Genomic DNA, 18384 nt, shown 5'->3' with positions numbered 1-18384 from the left:
GATCTCCAGAATAAGTTTTTGTAAGAATTTATAAATAGCCAGAAATCAATAACTTTTTTGACACTTAAAATGGGATCGGTGTCAAACCCATGTGTGTACAAAGGTATAGTGTTTGTAAACCGCTTTAACTAATAATAAAACCCAGGGGTGGAATCGGGTAAGGTGATTTGTGATAGGTGACAGTCACAAACAACAAATTCGGTCTGTGTAAGGTGATAGTCACCGGTGACAATCACGATTTGGTGACTTTTTCTGGTGATAGCTCTTTAGTTGTCACTTTCATTCGAAATTGATTTTTATTTTTAGTTGCTGAAATTTTAAGAAATAGAAATGTCCGGCTCTTGAGGATTAACCTCCGCAATAAAATAAACATTCTTGATCTTCCAAGTTCAAAGTTAGTACGCAAATATGCGGTCAACACACATTCCCCCTATTCTTCGATTAGCCTTGACTTTAAATTTTCTTGGAGGTGGTGGCTACCAAAGGCAAGTTGGCGCTGACTGGTCAGCTCCAATGGGCCAAAGTACTGTTTCTGAGGTTATTTCTTTGACCTTAAAACAAATGGAGAGGACATTGTGCCCACTTACAATCAATCTACAATCTACGAAAAATATCAAATTCCTGGAGTCAGGATTTTGTTTCTTAGTAGAAATAAACTAATTTTATTACTTGTTTTTTATTTTATTATTTGTTTCCTAGTAATCGGCTGCATTAATGGGAGTCATATTATGATTCTCCGTCCTTCGGAAAATGAGCATATGTATTTCAATAGAAAAGGAAGACATAGTTTAAACGCTATGATCGTAAGTCAATTTTTTGATTCATTAATTTTTGTTGCCTAGATCTGCAACGAGAACAGAAAAATTCTGGCAATAAATGCAAAATATGGCGGGAGTGCTCACGACAGCCTTGTATGGAGACAGAGTGCTCATCGAGGAAAGTTAAATGCTGACTATTGTGCAGGCAGAATATCATCGTGGCTACTTGTTACATCAAAACTTATAATTACATAATAATCCGGATAGGTTCAGATCGGTTTTTGAATATAACCACTGAAATTGTAACAAACGTCAGTTAATTTCTTTTAAAGTGATACCAAATTCTAAACAAAATTTGGTGATCACCTTACACAGACGCAAAAATTAGTTTGCTCACTTTTTATAATCACAAAGGTGACAATCAAAAATCACCTTAGCCGATTCCACCCCAGTACTTGTAGGTATAGGTACTTTTCATACACTCAATCACTTCATCCATCGTCATGCCACGACAAGGTTTTCTAATGAAGGTCATTAGAATATTGTTATAATATTTTTTATTTACTTAGTCAATAATACGATGTTCATATATTTACATAAGTGTAAGAACAATGCAAGAAAGAAATTTAAAACCTTTATGACTGCAAATAAGAAAACTAAATACAGAAAATTTCCAAGTAGCACTTTTTAACACTTCTAAGTTTTTGTCAAAATATAAATTAATGGTGCAATGGAGGCTAAGTTTTATAAGTATCCATAATAAAAAATAGACACAACTAAAATATTATTTAATTATAATAATACTGTCATTCCGTTCTTTGTTACCTTTTTCTTTTTTCCCTTAAGAGATCAAAATGAATGAAAAAGGCCAATGAATGAAAAATATGTGTTATCTATTTAATCAGAAATATCCACAAATCGACTTTCTTATTTACTGTTTGATAAAACTTTTTTAAGGCAATTTTTAGTGATATAAGACAAACGTATTTGTAAGAAAAAAGGTATTGTAATTAAATTTTGAATTCCTAATTGCCGACTTAAAATACGAAATTTTTCATAAATTTAGGGTCAGTTTCACAATGTAAAAGTACATTTCTGAATAGTGAGTGGTGTCTTTAGGCATGGGCACGGTGGGTCATTACCCATAGCCCTGCAATTATTTGGCCCCAAATCCACCAACTCAAAATGAATAAACCAATAACACAAAAATAAGTTTCATTTTACTCTCCGTTCCGTTGAAATTCTCCTCATCGACATCTTAAACTTCTGGCCACTTGAATCCTTAATCACTCACTACCTTTGTAACTTGTGCAGCACATTCTCTTAACTTCATGCGGCTGGTTGTGTGCAGAAGGCAACAAGTTTCTTTCAAGTGTTTAAAAAAATATACAATTTTTTCTGCTTCTACAAATCGCTGGAATAAATTGAATGAATGTTTAGGTTCACATACCTAAGCCTTTCTGAAACAAGATGGTCTGCACGAGCTGATGGAGTTAACGCGCTCCATCATGGTTATAAGCAAATTACTGAAGCCTTGACATCTATCTCTAGAGATCCAGAGTAAGCTCCAGACCAAAAATGAAGCACTTAGTCTGTCTTAAGAAAATGTCAAAACTGGAAAATGTAACAGAAATTTGGATCACAATATTAGAAAGAAGTCATAAAACCAGCAAGAGCCTTCAATAAGAAACAATAACGATTGACGTTACTGCCAATTTGCTTTGTTCGTTATTTTCTTTCATAAATGATCTAGGGGAGAGTTATGATAAATTTGAGTCCGTCTAAAATAGTAACTTTTTTTTCTAATTATTGACACTATTACGTTTCAATTAAAAATACGATTCAATTTAAATTAAAAAAAATAAATTGGGTGGCGCAACAGTTCGTTAAGAACTTGGGCCTAGTGACTTACAACTCTCAACCATTCCTGTGTATATATTCCATAAGAGATGACAATATTGAGATCTAGGGGAGAGTTATGATAAATTTGAGTCCGTCTAAAATAGTAACTTTTTTTTCTAATTATTGACACTATTACGTTTCAATTAAAAATACGATTCAATTTAAATTAAAAAAAATAAATTGGGTGGCGCAACAGTTCGTTAAGAACTTGGGCCTAGTGACTTACAACTCTCAACCATTCCTGTGTATATATTCCATAAGAGATGACAATATTGAGATCTAGGGGAGAGTTATGATAAATTTGAGTCCGTCTAAAATAGTAACTTTTTTTTCTAATTATTGACACTATTACGTTTCAATTAAAAATACGATTCAATTTAAATTAAAAAAAATAAATTGGGTGGCGCAACAGTTCGTTAAGAACTTGGGCCTAGTGACTTACAACTCTCAACCATTCCTGTGTGCGAGTACTGTTGTCAGGAATGGAAGGGACCTACAGTTTATATGCCGAATCCGAACGGCTAATTTGAGAAAGCACTTTTTCATGACAAGTGTTACTCTTAGAGAATTTGTCAATTCCTCGCAAGGGGCAGTACCCGTGAAAAGACTTTAGATGGCACAGGCAAGGATCGAACCCAAGACCTCTTTCATGACAGTCCAACGCACAAACCATCATGCCACGGGTACTACCATTGCAAATGGCCTATTCTTAAATCCTTCCAAGACCCTAGTCATTCCAATTTCGAAGAAAAAGTTTGATCTCTCTACTCTACCTAATATTTGGCTAAGTGATCGATTAATTAAAGTAGTGGATCATTGCACCAGCCTTGGATATACTATTGACCGCCATCTGTCAGGCTATGGACGCACTAATTATGTCATTGGTAGCATTTGCTTACGTAAACTTTGGCCATCAGCATACTTTACCCCTGTTGAAACTCGACTCAAACTAATAATTGTTTTAAAAGTTCCTCTTATATCATTTGCTGAAATAGTACACAGTGATCTTGATTCACTATCCAAACAAAAACTGCAAGTTGCTTTCAATGATGCTGTCCGTTATGTCTATGGGTTAAGTAGATATGACCATATTAATTCATATTAAGGCTCCGCACAGTGGTTCGGTTTGTATGGGAGAGCGGAAAAAAGTCTGTAAAATCTGAACGGTTCATACATGTTAAGATTAGTCTTATACATATTTGGTCAAAATTTGGTTGAAAAAAAAATAACAAAGTTATTGACATTTTTCTAAAATTTAAGGGTTTTTGATTTTTGTATGGGAGAGCGGAAAAATTTTTGTAAAATCTGAACTATTAAACGAATTTTAATGAAATTTTTAAATCATTTTAAGATTAGTCTTATACATGCTTGGTCAAAATTTGGTCAAGAAAAAATTATTAGAAAAAAAGTTATTGGCATTTTTCTAAAATTTGAGGGTTTTTGATTTTTGTATGGGAGAGCGGAAAAAAGTCTGTAAAATCTGAACTTCTAAACGAATTTTAATGAAATTTTAAACACATGTTAAGATTAGTCTTATACATTCTTGGTCAAAATTTGGTCAAGAAAAAATTATTAAAAAAAAAAGTTATTGACATTTTTCTAAAATTTGAGGCTTTTGATGTTATATTTAAATAAAAGTTTTTTTTTAGTAAAATCTTAACTTTTTATTTTGAACAAAATATTATTACTAACTATGTATATTATAAAATTAAATAAAGCTCTATCATATAATTTAAAATATCATAAAACTATATTGCTTTTCGTGTGTTCTTTCCAAGAAAATTGAGTTCAAAGTTGAAAAAATTTTCCGGGCAGAAATAAATGAAAAAATCGAAATTCTCAGACCTGTGTCAATGTATTAATTTTGTTTTATTTTTAAAATAAAGTTTGACATTTTTTCTTAAAATAATGGGCTTAACCAGTTTATTCTGACATTTAATAACGAAAAAATCAAACTTTTTGGTAAACACCACCGTCAAAACGCAGTTTTTTGAAATCCGATTCAGTGAAACATTTTTGATCATAACTTCCACATCTGCACGTATCTGCAGCTGATTTTTTCTGTGCTTTTACATAAATGCATGGAGCATATGCTGGCATACTTACTTTCTTGGAGTCTTTTGGAGCTTTTTTTTGAAATCAAAAAGTTTAAAAAAAAACACATTTTTTCCTAGTACTTAAGCTTCAGACTACTTATAGAAGGTATCTTTTATAAATAATCATTTTTTTTATTTTAGATAATCGAAAATAGACCAATTAAATTATTTAAGAAGCTAGAGAATTTATTTAAAGGAACTTCGGAAAAAAACATCTCAAAATTTGTTGAAAATACGGTTCGCGATTTGAGTAAAATTATTTTTCAACTTTGAGGGCTTGTAAATCAGAACATACAATATATATGTTGAAAAATACTTTTAAATCATACGCTCGGGTTATATAAGAGTACTTAAACATAAAATTTAAAAGGATAAATATAACTTCTTAAAAAGACTTTTTTCCGCTCTTATCTGTTTACCAAACTCTCATTTAGAAGTATCAATATTACCCCTCGAGTTTCCACTTTAGAATACTGTGATCCACTTTGTCAAAGGCATTTGTAAAGTGGTGTAAGCAGAGGAGATTTATTTAACCCTTATCATAGCCCACCCGAACATCTTCAAGAAGACTAACCATTGCAGTAGAGCAGCTATGAATTGCTCTGAGACCCGATTGTTTTTCAAACATCAAATTGTTAAGTGAAATTTGACTTAAGATCTGCTGCTCAATTATCTTCTCAAAGACCTAAGAGAGGCATGGTAGGATGCTTATCGGTCTAAAATCAGTTGGAGAATTAGAGTCACGCTTCTTAACCGTTGGAAGAACTCTTGCAATTTTCCAAGAGAGAGCGAGGGAAAGTAAAAGTGACAATGCACCAGTTTATAATATGAGTTAGCTGGGTTTTAATTAGTGGAAGTATGAGTTTAACGAAATGAATAGGCACTCCATCATCACCAACAGAGTCAGACTTGATTTAATAGTTTTCGCACATTTTAGAATATTATCTTTAATAACAACAATTGAAAAGTTTTCTCACATCAATGATAATGTTTAATAGACAGTCACCTAATTTTTGGGGTTGTGACATGCCAAAGAACTGACGTTTTAAGAACTAATTGTGTTTTTTTTTAATAACTTGTATTCAAAATGAAGAATTGAAATTGTGTGAATGTCTTGATGACATCGAGTTACCCAACTTTTGTATAATCACCCACATATACATATATCCTTCTCATAAATGTATGTGTTGGTATAAAAGACAATACATGGATCAAAATTTCTGTCTTTAAACGAAAGTCAAATTCAAATTCGTCCAAAGACTCCATTCATTTTGTTTTCATTTAAAATACGCTATTTCTTCTTGGCTGTAGAAATAACGTATCGAATTTATCCTGAAAGTTATAAAAAAGAACATCCATTTTGAATAAAAACAATACAAAGAACATCGTTGAATAGCAATTTTACACTGTTATCAGTTATTTTGGGTACCTCATCCAACCAATAGTTTACTTGAAAAGTTTACTTCCAGTTAGACCTATATTGTTGTTGCAAAACACCAATGTGAATTTTATCTATTGATTAGGGTTCAAATAGTTTGACTGTGACTTTATTTTTATACCGATCTTCGTTTCTCTTTTTACTTTCAATACTGTTAACTGTTAGTTATGTGCACTGTTGGGTACTTCATCCGGAAAATTCTAGATACATCAACTTCTAGCTAAAACCATACAATTACTGTAAAACACTAATATAAATTTTAACTGCTGATGAGGATAAAAATAGCTTAACTGCGACTGTACTTTTTTATTGTGGCCTTATATTATTTTATTTTATTACATTGTAGTCTTTGAATAAACGCGAAAATTCATAATTATTGAAAAGTAACATTTAAAGATTCAATTTACATTGCTATTTTATTGTTTCCAAAAAAAAAAAAACAATTTTCGAATTTTAAAAATATAATATTAGCGAACAGATATCTTATTAGTGTAGAAAAAGAACGCACCAAAGAATTCAATACTGAAAGTATGTATACCAGTAACAACAAAGTGGCAGCCCTGACCAGATGTTTGACAGTTCTTTTTCTTCGATCGCTTTGTTTAATTGATCTCTGATCTATTTATCAACGGTTTCGGTTTCTTAATTTCTACTTTGCATTTGCAGTTTTCTAAAAAAATGTGGTTGATCTTTGCATAGCAAAATTGTATTTTGTTTCATTCAAATAACTTGAATTAAAAAGTATTTGTTCGATCTATTTGTTAAGAACATTATACCAAAGACAAAGTTTAATTGATAAATATAGTTCCAGTCATTTATTTAATAAAACAAAAAACTCGAGAGAGTAAATCCCTGGTCACAGAGCACATGGGATTTTGATTTTGGGATTCAGATTCGCTGACGTGCTTAGCCTGTATACTAAACTAAAGCTTTGGCTTGCTCTGTGAAGCACTAAGCAATAACAAGTGGTGTTTAACACTGATAACGATAACCCCCAGCGAAGTGACCCCTATTTGAGAATTATAATTTAAATGAAAACAACTTGATCGCACATCATAGATTCTTTTTTTGGGAAATCTTGGAATTTTTTCGCAGACTACGAAATCAACTAGTGTATTGCGCTAGCCAGTTAGTAAAAATAGTTCCACAGGAAAGGTTGTTAAGAACATACATATATTTAGTTTTGAATAAAGAATTAATAATACTTAAGAGATGACAATATTGAGATTTTACGCCGAAGACGCATTCGATGCGCAACATGTAACTCGAGTTCTTAAGCAGTTACAAACCGTGAGTAAAATTGCATTTATTTTAATTTCACATGAAGAATAGAATATAAAATACCTTGGAACTTGGTGTCTATTGCATGTTCTTGTTGTGTGTTACATTACACCTACTTACTATACTTTTAGTTTGTAAGCTGCTTATAACATATTCTACTAAAGGTAACTAAGTTTACTCTAATTTGAAATTACCTATTTAATAATTCGCACACCTATGTACCTACCAAACACCCAACTTTAAAAAAAATATCGCCTGACTATGTTGGTTGTTGAACTAGGTCGTTGATAAGTCAGTACATTTCAGTCTGTCTTAAACTTCCTACACCTTGTTCAGAACACATTTGTGAAACGGCCAAGCCAAGAATCTACCTCAGACATAACGTACATATCCATAAATTTATGCAGAATTCTACCTTCTCAACATAATATAGCTGCTAAACCTTAATTAATTATATAGATTTATATTAATTATATCGTTGTCGCATGAAATTGTATAGGTACACTTAACACTCAAGATTTGTAGAATGAAACTTCAGCTTTGATTTTATTAATAAGCAAATAGGTACCTATAAGTAGCTTTAATATGTCATTAGGAAAATTATATTGCATTGCATTATTACAATATATCTACTTACAGATAGTGAAATAGAGAACATTATAATCAATTATGTATGTACTTAGCTATAGGTATTGACTCTTTGTAAACTTTAGGTTGAAGCTATCAACAATGAAATAAATGTTTTCAATTCAAAGTTTTTACAATCAAGTATCAGAACTATCAGCAAAACATTTCCGATAGTGATAATTTCTGTAAATGACCGATTAATTTATAGTTAAGTTCTTTTAGTTTGCAGTAAAGTAGGTATCTCAACATAAATTGAGTTTCTTCTCTTAAGAGGTCCAATACCTGCAGCTGTATGTTACAATATAGAGATTTCTTAAATATACATTAAATATTAATCAATCAATTAAAGATTTTAATTTTATGGAGCCTGTATTTGCTTACTTACTTAAGCATTAAGCCAGCATTAAACCGAAGTAAAAAATTAAAAAAAGATCTTCAGAAATAGGTACTTAAATAAGATTAAATTCTTCAATTTAAACGAGCATTAATTTGAGTCCTATTTTCTGGCCATAGTCTAACAATAAAAAAATTCTCCATTTATTTATATAAATAGAGTTCTCACTCTGTACTGAATGCCGCTTTTTGTCTTATCAGTTTTTATTATAAAAATAAATACATTAATTATTTGTTATTTTTCTTTTCGTTATTAATGACTTATCAAATCGTCATTTCGAAAATAACATCACAACGTCAGAAAAGCTTCTGACGTAATAATAATTATTATTATAAACTTTTATTCGCATCACAAAATAGTTTATTATTCTTTTCATTATCTTTTTACATTTGTTGTTATTACTTAATCAATTCTGTTGGTGTCTAGTAAATTTTGTAAATATTATTCTTTTAAACTTCTTATCCTCAACGTTTAAATGTCTAGCACTAGACTCCTTCAATATAGATCATTAAACTCTTTTTGTATCCATTTTATGATAAAATTGAAAAATTGAACCCAGCTATGTACATAAGTTGCTCGCTACATTTTCAGTTGAATAGGCTAATTAAATCTTAAAGATCTTATTCTGTTTTTAAACCTACTGAGGTTCATTACAACATTTGGCTACAGAACCTAAAGGTTTATCCTGACAGTACGTAGGAGAAGGTGTGCAGGCCACTAGCTCGCCAGATGGGAGGGATCTCCAGTGGACGAAGTTTGTCTGAAAATAATAAACAAACAAATTTAAACCTGTATCTGTCCACGTTTTAATGAAGTCATTCCTACAATTTACCATCAGAGATTTTGCCACCCTTCTATCCACCGGATACCACAATGGCTAATGCAATCCCAGTAACCGATTCATTGATTTGTATTTTAGACTTACTTACGTATGTATTAAGAACTATTGTCCATGGGTGATATATAGCGGGACTAGGAGGGCCGGTTTTCGGTGATGTGTTTGAGCTTCCTCCAGCTCATTCACAATCTCGAAGATTCGTATTCAACTGTTCTTCTCCTCGTGCTTCTTAGTCTCCCGACTACTGCCTTTTTGAGTGAGAAGATTTCATTTGAATGCCTGTCCTGCAATGCAGCCATTACATTCTTGAAGTGTGTGTTTGGTTCCTCATCCTAACAAAATCTCAAACTCGGCGATATTTTGTTTGGTTCCGCCTTGAGTAGAGGCACTTCAAGATATTGAAAACTCAAAACTCTCTACTTTTCTCCTTTTTGTTGAGCAATATTTATCAGAGATGATGAATGAGATCAGCTACGAAAATAGAAGGATCACTTTTGTGCGCTGTTAAATAATGACGACAATGTTGAATTGAATCTACAATTGAACAACATACGCAGATCTTCTAGGGGTACTGACACCAGTCCCCCAACAAGTGCAGAGATAAGTAATGCGATACATCTTCTAAAGAAAAACAAAGCAGCTGGACTTGATGGTATTCCCGCAGAATTCCTAAAAGCAGACCATGAGGCAGGTTCCCGTATTTTGCTTAAACACGTGCAGGCTGTCTGGGCGAGTGAAACTTACCAAAGGGACTGGAAGGATAGAGTTATTGAAAAGTTACCAGAGAAAGAAAACCTCAAAAACTGTAATAACTGGCGCGGTATCACAGTTCTGTCCATAATCGAACAATCATCTGAGTACCAATCACCGCTGTAGCTAATGTTTGAAGATTTTGAGAAGGCGTTTGATCGGGTCAATCGTGAATGCATCTGGAGATCGCTTATTGCGCGAGGAATCCCTGAGAAAATTGTGGCTGCAATTGAATGGAGAGGTGGCTGGCTTAAGGATTAACACAAATAAGACCAAAGTAATGACCACAGGCCAAAGCACACAAGTTATTCAGGTCGAGCAGTTTAATTATCTGGGACGTTTTATAGCTTCGATGGCGGGATGGACCAGGATGTTAACAGTAGAATAAACAAAGCCCGTAGTGCATTTGGAACCCTTTCTCCTGTTTGAAACTCTAGCAAAATATCGCTATGCACCAAGTTGAAACTCTTCGAATCCAACGTCAAATCAGTGCTGTTATATGCTTCAAAAACTTGGAAATGCTCTGCCAACATCTCTAGCAGACTACAAGCTTTCGTTAACCATTGTCTGCGCTCTATTCTGAAGATCCGGTGGCCGCACCATTTCTAACGTTGAGCTGTGGAATAGGACCGGACATGCAACGGAAATGGCGTTGGATAGGCCATACACTGAGGAAACCGGACGACAATATAGCAAAACAATCCGTCAAATGGAATCCACAGGGTAATAGACGCGTTGGAAGACCAAAGACAACTTGGAGGCCATCAGTTTTGAAGAAGGCTCGGTCTCAAGGTATTCAATCGTGGCCACAACTAAAGTCAGTTGCGGTGAATCGGGATAGATGGAAGGATCTTGTTGCTGCCCTTTGCTCCAGGAGGAGTTAAAGCGCTGCTCTTCTTGCAGCCGGACAACATATATATAAATGAGAGATTACAAGGCGACATCACATTTGGACGCATCATAAATTATAATAAACTCCAAGTGTATGCTGTCTTCTCAAAATCGATGAACAGCAAGCGATGATTAACCGTAAGTTGTTAATGTTGCACTGGACACCTTACTCTACCTAACTTCTCTTGATATATATAGCAAACAAATAGCTGCAATGCAAGCTCTGCTATTCGCCGCAGTGGATTAACAACAACATTCGCACTCCGTAATTCTTAGGTATTCCATCCCCCAACTGCAATTCGACAGAAATTTCCAAATTTCTATACCTCCCAGATCTTTTTGCTAGGATAGGAAATTCTTGGAGGATGAGTCAATCCATTATTACACAGATGGGTAAAAAAAAAAGAAGGGGTTGGTGGAGGTGTGTACTCTGAACGACTGAAATTAAGTCTCATTCCGCCTTCCCAATCATTGTAGCGTGTTTCAGGCGGAACTTTGGCGATAAAGGAAGTCTTGTCCTGGCTTAAAGAAAACGTGATATCAACATCAAATTTCTGGACTCTGTCTCTACAAACTCTATAACAGTCCAAAACTGTCGATCATCTATAATGGAGATGGCACAGCAGTTTAATATTCACCTTTTCTGAGTGCCGGGCCATAAAAACATTCCAGGTAACTGTAAGGCAGATGAACTCGCCAAGTACGGTACAGTACAGCCCGTTCTACCACGTTTGGCACGTACTGGCATACCAATCGCTACTTTTAAACAATTGCTAATGCAGAACACTGTGAAGAAGGCAAATACTAGGTGGAACAACACCACCACGTGTAAGGTCACAAAAGACATCTGGCCTACACTGCATCTAAAGCGATTAAGGTGCTTGCTATCTTTAAGCAGATCGCATATAAGCTCGATAATAGTTGCCAAAACCGGACACTGTCTAATAGGAAATCACGCCACGAGACTAGGCGTATTCTCAAATGACTTTTGTAGAAGCTGTATGGAAGAGGAAGAGGAGGTAAGAGTTTTTCACATTCTCTGTACATGCCTTGCTCTGGCTCAAAATCGCAAGAATTACTTAGGAGTTCTTCTTTAACGATCTAAATTATATTAGCTTAATCAGCCTCTCAGGTTTCGTAAGGAACTCAAACTGATCCCATTGAGTTTAGGAGGAAGCCTCAAGATTCATATGGTATCACAATAGGCCATTAAACTGGCCCAATTGTGTCCGTTTCCATCATGGACATCCCCTTTAACCTAACTAAACTTAAGTCACTAGGCCCTGGTTCTCAACGGATTGTTTATTTAAAAAAAATGAATTGTTTTACAGGCGCATTTGAGAACATACGGGCTAAAAAAAATTATGAGTAAAATATAAACCACCGTAAACACACTAGCCTCAAGGTCTCCCTCTCCATCAGTTCTCTGTCCTTTTAATAGTCTAGTAGCAATAAGTCTACAACCCTTGCATCCACTATTCTGGTCTATTTATGGTGTAGTGCTTTGTTTTACAACACTAATTTATTGTTAGAAATAATTCTCTAATTTATATGTAGGAGTATATTTTGTTATTGTTATGTAACGTTATCCTTTATTTGTTAAATGGATAAATAATTAGGTTTTTATTTTAAACTTTTCCAGCCTGAACGTAAAGTTTGCTCTGTAAAGTTAGAAAAATGCTTCCACGTTGAAACAAAAAATGTTGTGTGCGACGAAAAAACTGAAAGCATTTTACGTTGGCTTCTAAAACACCCCCAAAAGGAAGATAATCTGAAGAATAAAACATCTCTAAAGGAATCAAAAGGAAAGTCGGTCTTAATAGAAATTGGTCCACGTTTCAATTTCTCGACTGCCTTTTCTACCAACTGTGTTAACATATGCCAAAATGTTGGTTTAAATCATATCAATCGAATTGAAATGTCCATAAGATATTTAATAACTTTCAATGGTAAACCAACGAATTTAGAGGACATAATAGAAGTCTTATCGGATCGCATGACCGAATGTCAATACACGCCAGAGAATCTACCCGTGGATAGTTTTGATGAGCAACTTCCTAAACAACAACGCAATTGGCATATAGTACCTGTTTTGACTGAAGGCAGGCAAGCCTTGGAAAAAGTCAATGAAGAATTGGGTGAGTAAACTCAGTGTTGTCGATGTTAACATGCATAACCTTGCTATATGATTGACTTTCAACAGGACTTGCATTTGGGGAATGGGATATTAACTACTACACGAATCTCTTTCAAAACACTCTTAATAGAAATCCCACCACTGTTGAGCTATTTGATTGTGCTCAAAGTAACAGTGAACATTCCCGTCACTGGTTTTTCCGTGGACAAATGTTTGTCGATGGAATTGAACAGGAGAAATCTCTGTTTAAAATGATCATGGACACACAATTACACACGAATCCTAATAATACCATTAAGTTTGGAGACAATAGCAGTGCTATCAAGGGTTTCCAGCACCTTGCACTGCAGCCCCAAAATAGCTCCGGACCAGGTCAAGTTACTTTACAAAAGGTTGAGTCCGACTTAATATTTACAGCTGAAACTCATAACATGCCAACTGCCGTAGCTCCATTTAGTGGAGCTACAACTGGAACTGGAGGAAGAATAAGGTACATTTATTTAATGCTGAGTACAAAAATAATTTAAATTTAATTAAAAAACATTTTGTTAAAGGGATGTGCAAGGAGTGGGTCGAGGTGGTCTAACTATTGCCGGAACGGCAGGTTATTGTGTTGGCAATTTAAACATTCCAGGTAAAAAGAAATAATTAAAGGACAGTTTTGAATAAGTTTTTTTAACAAAACACGTTTCATTCTTTATAGGTTATACATTACCATTTGAATGTGGAAATTCAAAGTATCCACCATCTTTTGCCAAACCTCTGAAAATTCTCATTGACGCCAGTAATGGGGCTTCGGATTATGGAAATAAATTTGGCGAACCAGTGATATCAGGATTTGTAATTTCTTACGGACTCGAAGATCCACACCGAGAACGAAACGAATATGTTAAACCCATTATGTTCAGTGGTGGGTTGGGTACAATGAGCTCCAGCATGAGAGAAAAGGCTAACCCCAAAAAAGGTTTGTTTTTTTGTCGTATTCTTTAGTATTTAAAGTTTTCTTTTAATAACACTTGAAAAGCCAATTATATAAAAATATTAGAACGGAGAAAGGTACTAATACATTTTTATATCCCTTTACCAGGTATGCTTTTAGCGAAAATCGGAGGACCGGTGTATCGTATTGGTGTTGGCGGAGGAGCTGCTAGTTCAGTGGAAGTCCAGGGTGACAATAGTTCTAGCTTAGATTTTAACGCTGTCCAGCGTGGCGATGCTGAAATGGAAAACAAACTGAACCGCGTAGTGAGGGCGTGTGTAGAAATGGGAGACAAAAACCCTATCCTAGCTATTCATGATCAGGTATGTTTTTCAAAATCACACTTATAAAAAAACTCAAATGCGGTGTACTTATTTCATTTTTTTTTGTCTTAAGGGTGCGGGAGGCAATGGCAATGTTCTCAAAGAACTAGTTGAACCAGGTTTCGCTGGAGCGGTAATATTTTCAAAAGAATTCCAGCTAGGTGATCCAACGATCACAGCACTTGAGCTCTGGGGAGCTGAATATCAAGAGAACAATGCAATTCTCTGTTCACCAAAGAGCCGACAACTACTTCAAGACATATGCGACCGAGAACGTTGCCCAATTAGCTTTGTTGGATTTGTAACTGGAAATGGATATGTAACCCTTTTGGAGAGCGAAGCTGATTTCAAGAAATATGAAAATCATGAAGAAATAGAGAATTTGGGTCCGGTTCCGTTTGATTTGCACTTGAAACACGTTTTAGGAGACATGCCAAAGCGTAGATATGATTTGGAACGCACTAAGCCGAACTTGACACCCTTGAAGTTGGACGAGAATATTGGTTTCTCGAGCACCTTGAATAGGGTGCTAAGTATTTTATCTGTAGGAAGCAAACGTTTCCTCACCCACAAAGTCGATCGCTGTGTGAGTGGTCTTATAGCACAACAACAGTGTGTTGGACCATTGCATACACCCCTTGCTGATTTCGCGTTAACTACAATCTCTCATTTTGGATATGAAGGAATTGCAACTTCCATAGGAACACAACCAATTAAGGGACTAATTAGCGCTGCTGCAATGGCACGCATGTCGGTGGCCGAGGCCATATCCAATCTAGTATTTGTTGGAGTAAGCGAGTTAGCCGATGTTAAATGCTCCGGCAATTGGATGTGGGCAGCAAAGCTACCTGGCGAAGGAGCAAAATTGTTCGACGCCTGCAAGGAAATGTGTGAAATTATGAAAGAACTTAACATAGCGGTAGATGGCGGCAAGGATTCTCTCTCCATGGCAGCACGTGTTGATTCAAAGACCGTTAAATCACCCGGAACTCTAGTAGTATCAACCTATGCTCCTTGCCCTGATGTAAGAGTAAAAATCACACCGGATTTGAAAGCTCCATCAATGGGCAACATCGGCCATTTAGTTTGGGTCAATATCGAGGGCCTTTTCAGATTGGGTGGTTCGGCACTGGCTCAAGCTTACTGCCAGCAAGGGATGTTAAGTCCCAATGTTGAAAAAACTGCAGTGCTGAAAAACGCATTTAACATAACTCAAAAGCTTCTTAAAGAGAAAAAGCTTTTGGCAGGTCATGACATAAGCGACGGAGGGCTTATAGTAACGCTTGTTGAAATGGCGTTTGCTGGTATTTCAGGAATTGAAATCGACATGACGGGGGCCCTCGAGAAGCTTGATAAAAATTCAGTTATACTGGAAGAAGTGCCTGAGGACAAGATCGAATTTGGTGTAATGTTTGCAGAAGAGGCAGGTTGGGTACTTGAGGTGGAAAGCCAATACCTCCAAGAAGTGATGGAGGAATTCAAAAACGAAAATGTTCCTGTGTTCTGTGTGGGCAAATCGACCGGATTTGGTCTAGACTCTAGCATTATTGTGAAGAGCCGCAATAGTGTGCTTTTGCGCAGTGATGTAAGAACTTTGTTTAAGAAATGGGAGAACACAAGTTTCGAACTGGAAAAACTCCAAGCAAATTCTGAATGCGCTGTCGATGAATTCAACAGTTTAAATTACAGAAGTGCACCTAAATATAATTGCACGGCAAATTTGGACCCTGAAGTCAAGCTAAGTGGGTTGGGAAAGAGTGTTAAGGTAGCAGTTCTCAGAGAAGAAGGTGTAAATAGTGACCGAGAAATGATATCATGCTTGCTGAAAGCGAAATTTGAAGTTCACGATGTGACCATGTCTGATTTACTCCAGAAGAAATGCACTCTTGAGCAGTACAGAGGAATTGTGTTTCCTGGTGGATTTAGCTATGCTGACACCTTGGGATCAGGTAAAGGATGGGCAGCTAACATTATGTTCAGTGATCATTTGGCACCCCAATTCGATGCATTTAGAAAGCGCGAAGACTCTTTTTCGTTGGGTATTTGCAACGGATGCCAACTCATGTCGCTCATAGGATGGGTCGGTTCAACTGACAATGATCGACCACTTCAAAGTGCCATTGATGTCCCCGATGTGGCCTTGCTGCATAATAAATCAGAGAGGTTCGAATGTCGCTGGTCTACCCTTCGCATCGAAGAAAGCAACTCGATGATGCTAAAGAATTTGGCAGGATCAGTTTTGGGATGTTGGGTTGCCCATGGCGAAGGAAGATTCTCATTTAGAACAGATGATGTTTTGAAAAAATTAAAAACAAATAAATGCATTACCATGCGTTATGCTGACGATAACGGAGTCGCCACTCAATCTTATCCAATGAATCCAAATGGAAGCATTGATGCTGTAGCAGGCATATGTTCGGAAGACGGTCGGCATCTAGCATTGATGCCGCATCCAGAGAGATGTAGTCAAATGTACCAGTGGCCTTATACACCAGCAGGATGTGAATTTGAGCAGAGTCCATGGCAAGTTATGTTTAATAACGCCTTTGTCTGGTGTACATCAAAGAGTGAATGAAGTAAAACTTCTACTTAGGATTCGAATTAGTTTTGTACAAATAAGCAGTACCTTTTTTCAATTGAAAATAAAAAGTGTAATAAAGTTTTAATAAGAATTTGTAAAGTTATCGTTGCTGAAATATTTCAAAACACGATTAAAAATATCAAAAGTTTATACTCAAATGTTTGTTTTTCTGTAATAACTGTTTGCGTATCTTTTCGAAGTTATGGTTAACTTAAGAAATAAAACGATCTTAAGGGCATGTCGCATGCAAAAAAATTGATTGGTGCTTTGCGCTTAGCTTTGTAGCGTTCACATTTTTTTAAATATTTAAACGAAATAAACGGGTTTTGATTGAAAATATATTGGGCTAAATATGTATAAAGGAATAAAAAATTTAAAAAAAATGTTTGTTCCCTAACAGCACTAGAATCACTAAAAAATCATTAAATTCAGGTAGTTACTTGCGAAAATCAATGGGGCAGTGTGTAAAATATAATTTTTTATTTTTTTTATATTTTTTTCCAAAAAACAATAAATTTTTATAAATAGTATCGATTTTCTTTTTTTTTTAATTTATTTATTTATTCCAAGAAAAATTGTAGAAAACTATGAAAAATAGGGCAAATTTGCATTGAGGCATAGGTGCAATATTTGATAAAACTTCCAAAGTATAACAGCTAGCTAAGTCAATTTAACTTTTTTTCAAATTCTAAATATATGTTCAGATATTTGCTTTTAAATTTTTTTTTTTTAAATAGTTATAGAAACTTTTTTAGACAAAAAATCCAAAATGCATTCTTTTTTTTCCAATATTTTTTGCGAATTCATGGGGCGAGCTGATTTTTATTTTTTTAGTTTTAATTTTTTTTTTAAAAAAAAGGACCATATATATTACTCTTACTATCGATTTTGAAAAAAAAAAATATTTGTCGCAACATAATTAAAAATGCATTTCAATATAACAACATTTGTGGTGCAATTGTGAGGGATTGGGAGTTTATATAATTGCAAAATATTTTTTTTATTTTTTTTTGGCATTTTGTTTATTCTGTTTAAAAAGGTAAAAAGTTCTTGCGTCTACTGTTTATTTAATTTAATTTTTATAAAAGAGGTCTATTTTGCATTTTTAACAACAAATTTCTTTGTAAACGCACACAATGAAGTTTCCAGTTCCCAAGAATGCCACTGCATCTCAGCGCTCAAGAAGAGAATTCTTTGCAAAAGAATTTGGCCCGCCCATCCTCTCTCAGATTTTTTTTTGTTGTTGGTCTCATGGCTCATTTTGTTTTTGTATTCTTTGTTTTGCTTGCGGTATACAATAACAGAAAATACAACAAAAAAAAAAGACTTTTCTTAGAAATATTTTTTTATTTCTAGTATGTGGTATGATGTAAGGTCATGGACTCGTGA

At 34.9% G+C, this 18384-nt stretch overlaps 1 protein-coding gene across 1 annotated transcript; it reads left to right on the top strand.

Annotated features, from left to right (window-relative positions):
• Window positions 1-6872: 6872 nt before the first annotated feature.
• On the top strand, window positions 6873-17153 carry LOC129949406 (phosphoribosylformylglycinamidine synthase). Its single transcript, XM_056060844.1, has 7 exons — window positions 6873-7484; window positions 12618-13113; window positions 13179-13602; window positions 13667-13746; window positions 13816-14076; window positions 14200-14414; window positions 14488-17153. Exons 1-7 carry the CDS (start codon window positions 7407-7409, stop codon window positions 16987-16989), a joined length of 4056 nt encoding a protein of 1351 aa, XP_055916819.1. The 5' UTR covers window positions 6873-7406; the 3' UTR covers window positions 16990-17153.
• The last annotated feature ends 1231 nt before the right edge of the window (window positions 17154-18384 follow it).

The sequence above is a fragment of the Eupeodes corollae genome, chromosome 3 (genome assembly GCF_945859685.1).
Source record: "Eupeodes corollae chromosome 3, idEupCoro1.1, whole genome shotgun sequence".
NCBI lineage: Eukaryota > Metazoa > Arthropoda > Insecta > Diptera > Syrphidae > Eupeodes > Eupeodes corollae.
Note: the sequence above shows the minus strand (reverse complement) of the source record. Positions and strands in the feature narration are given on the sequence as shown.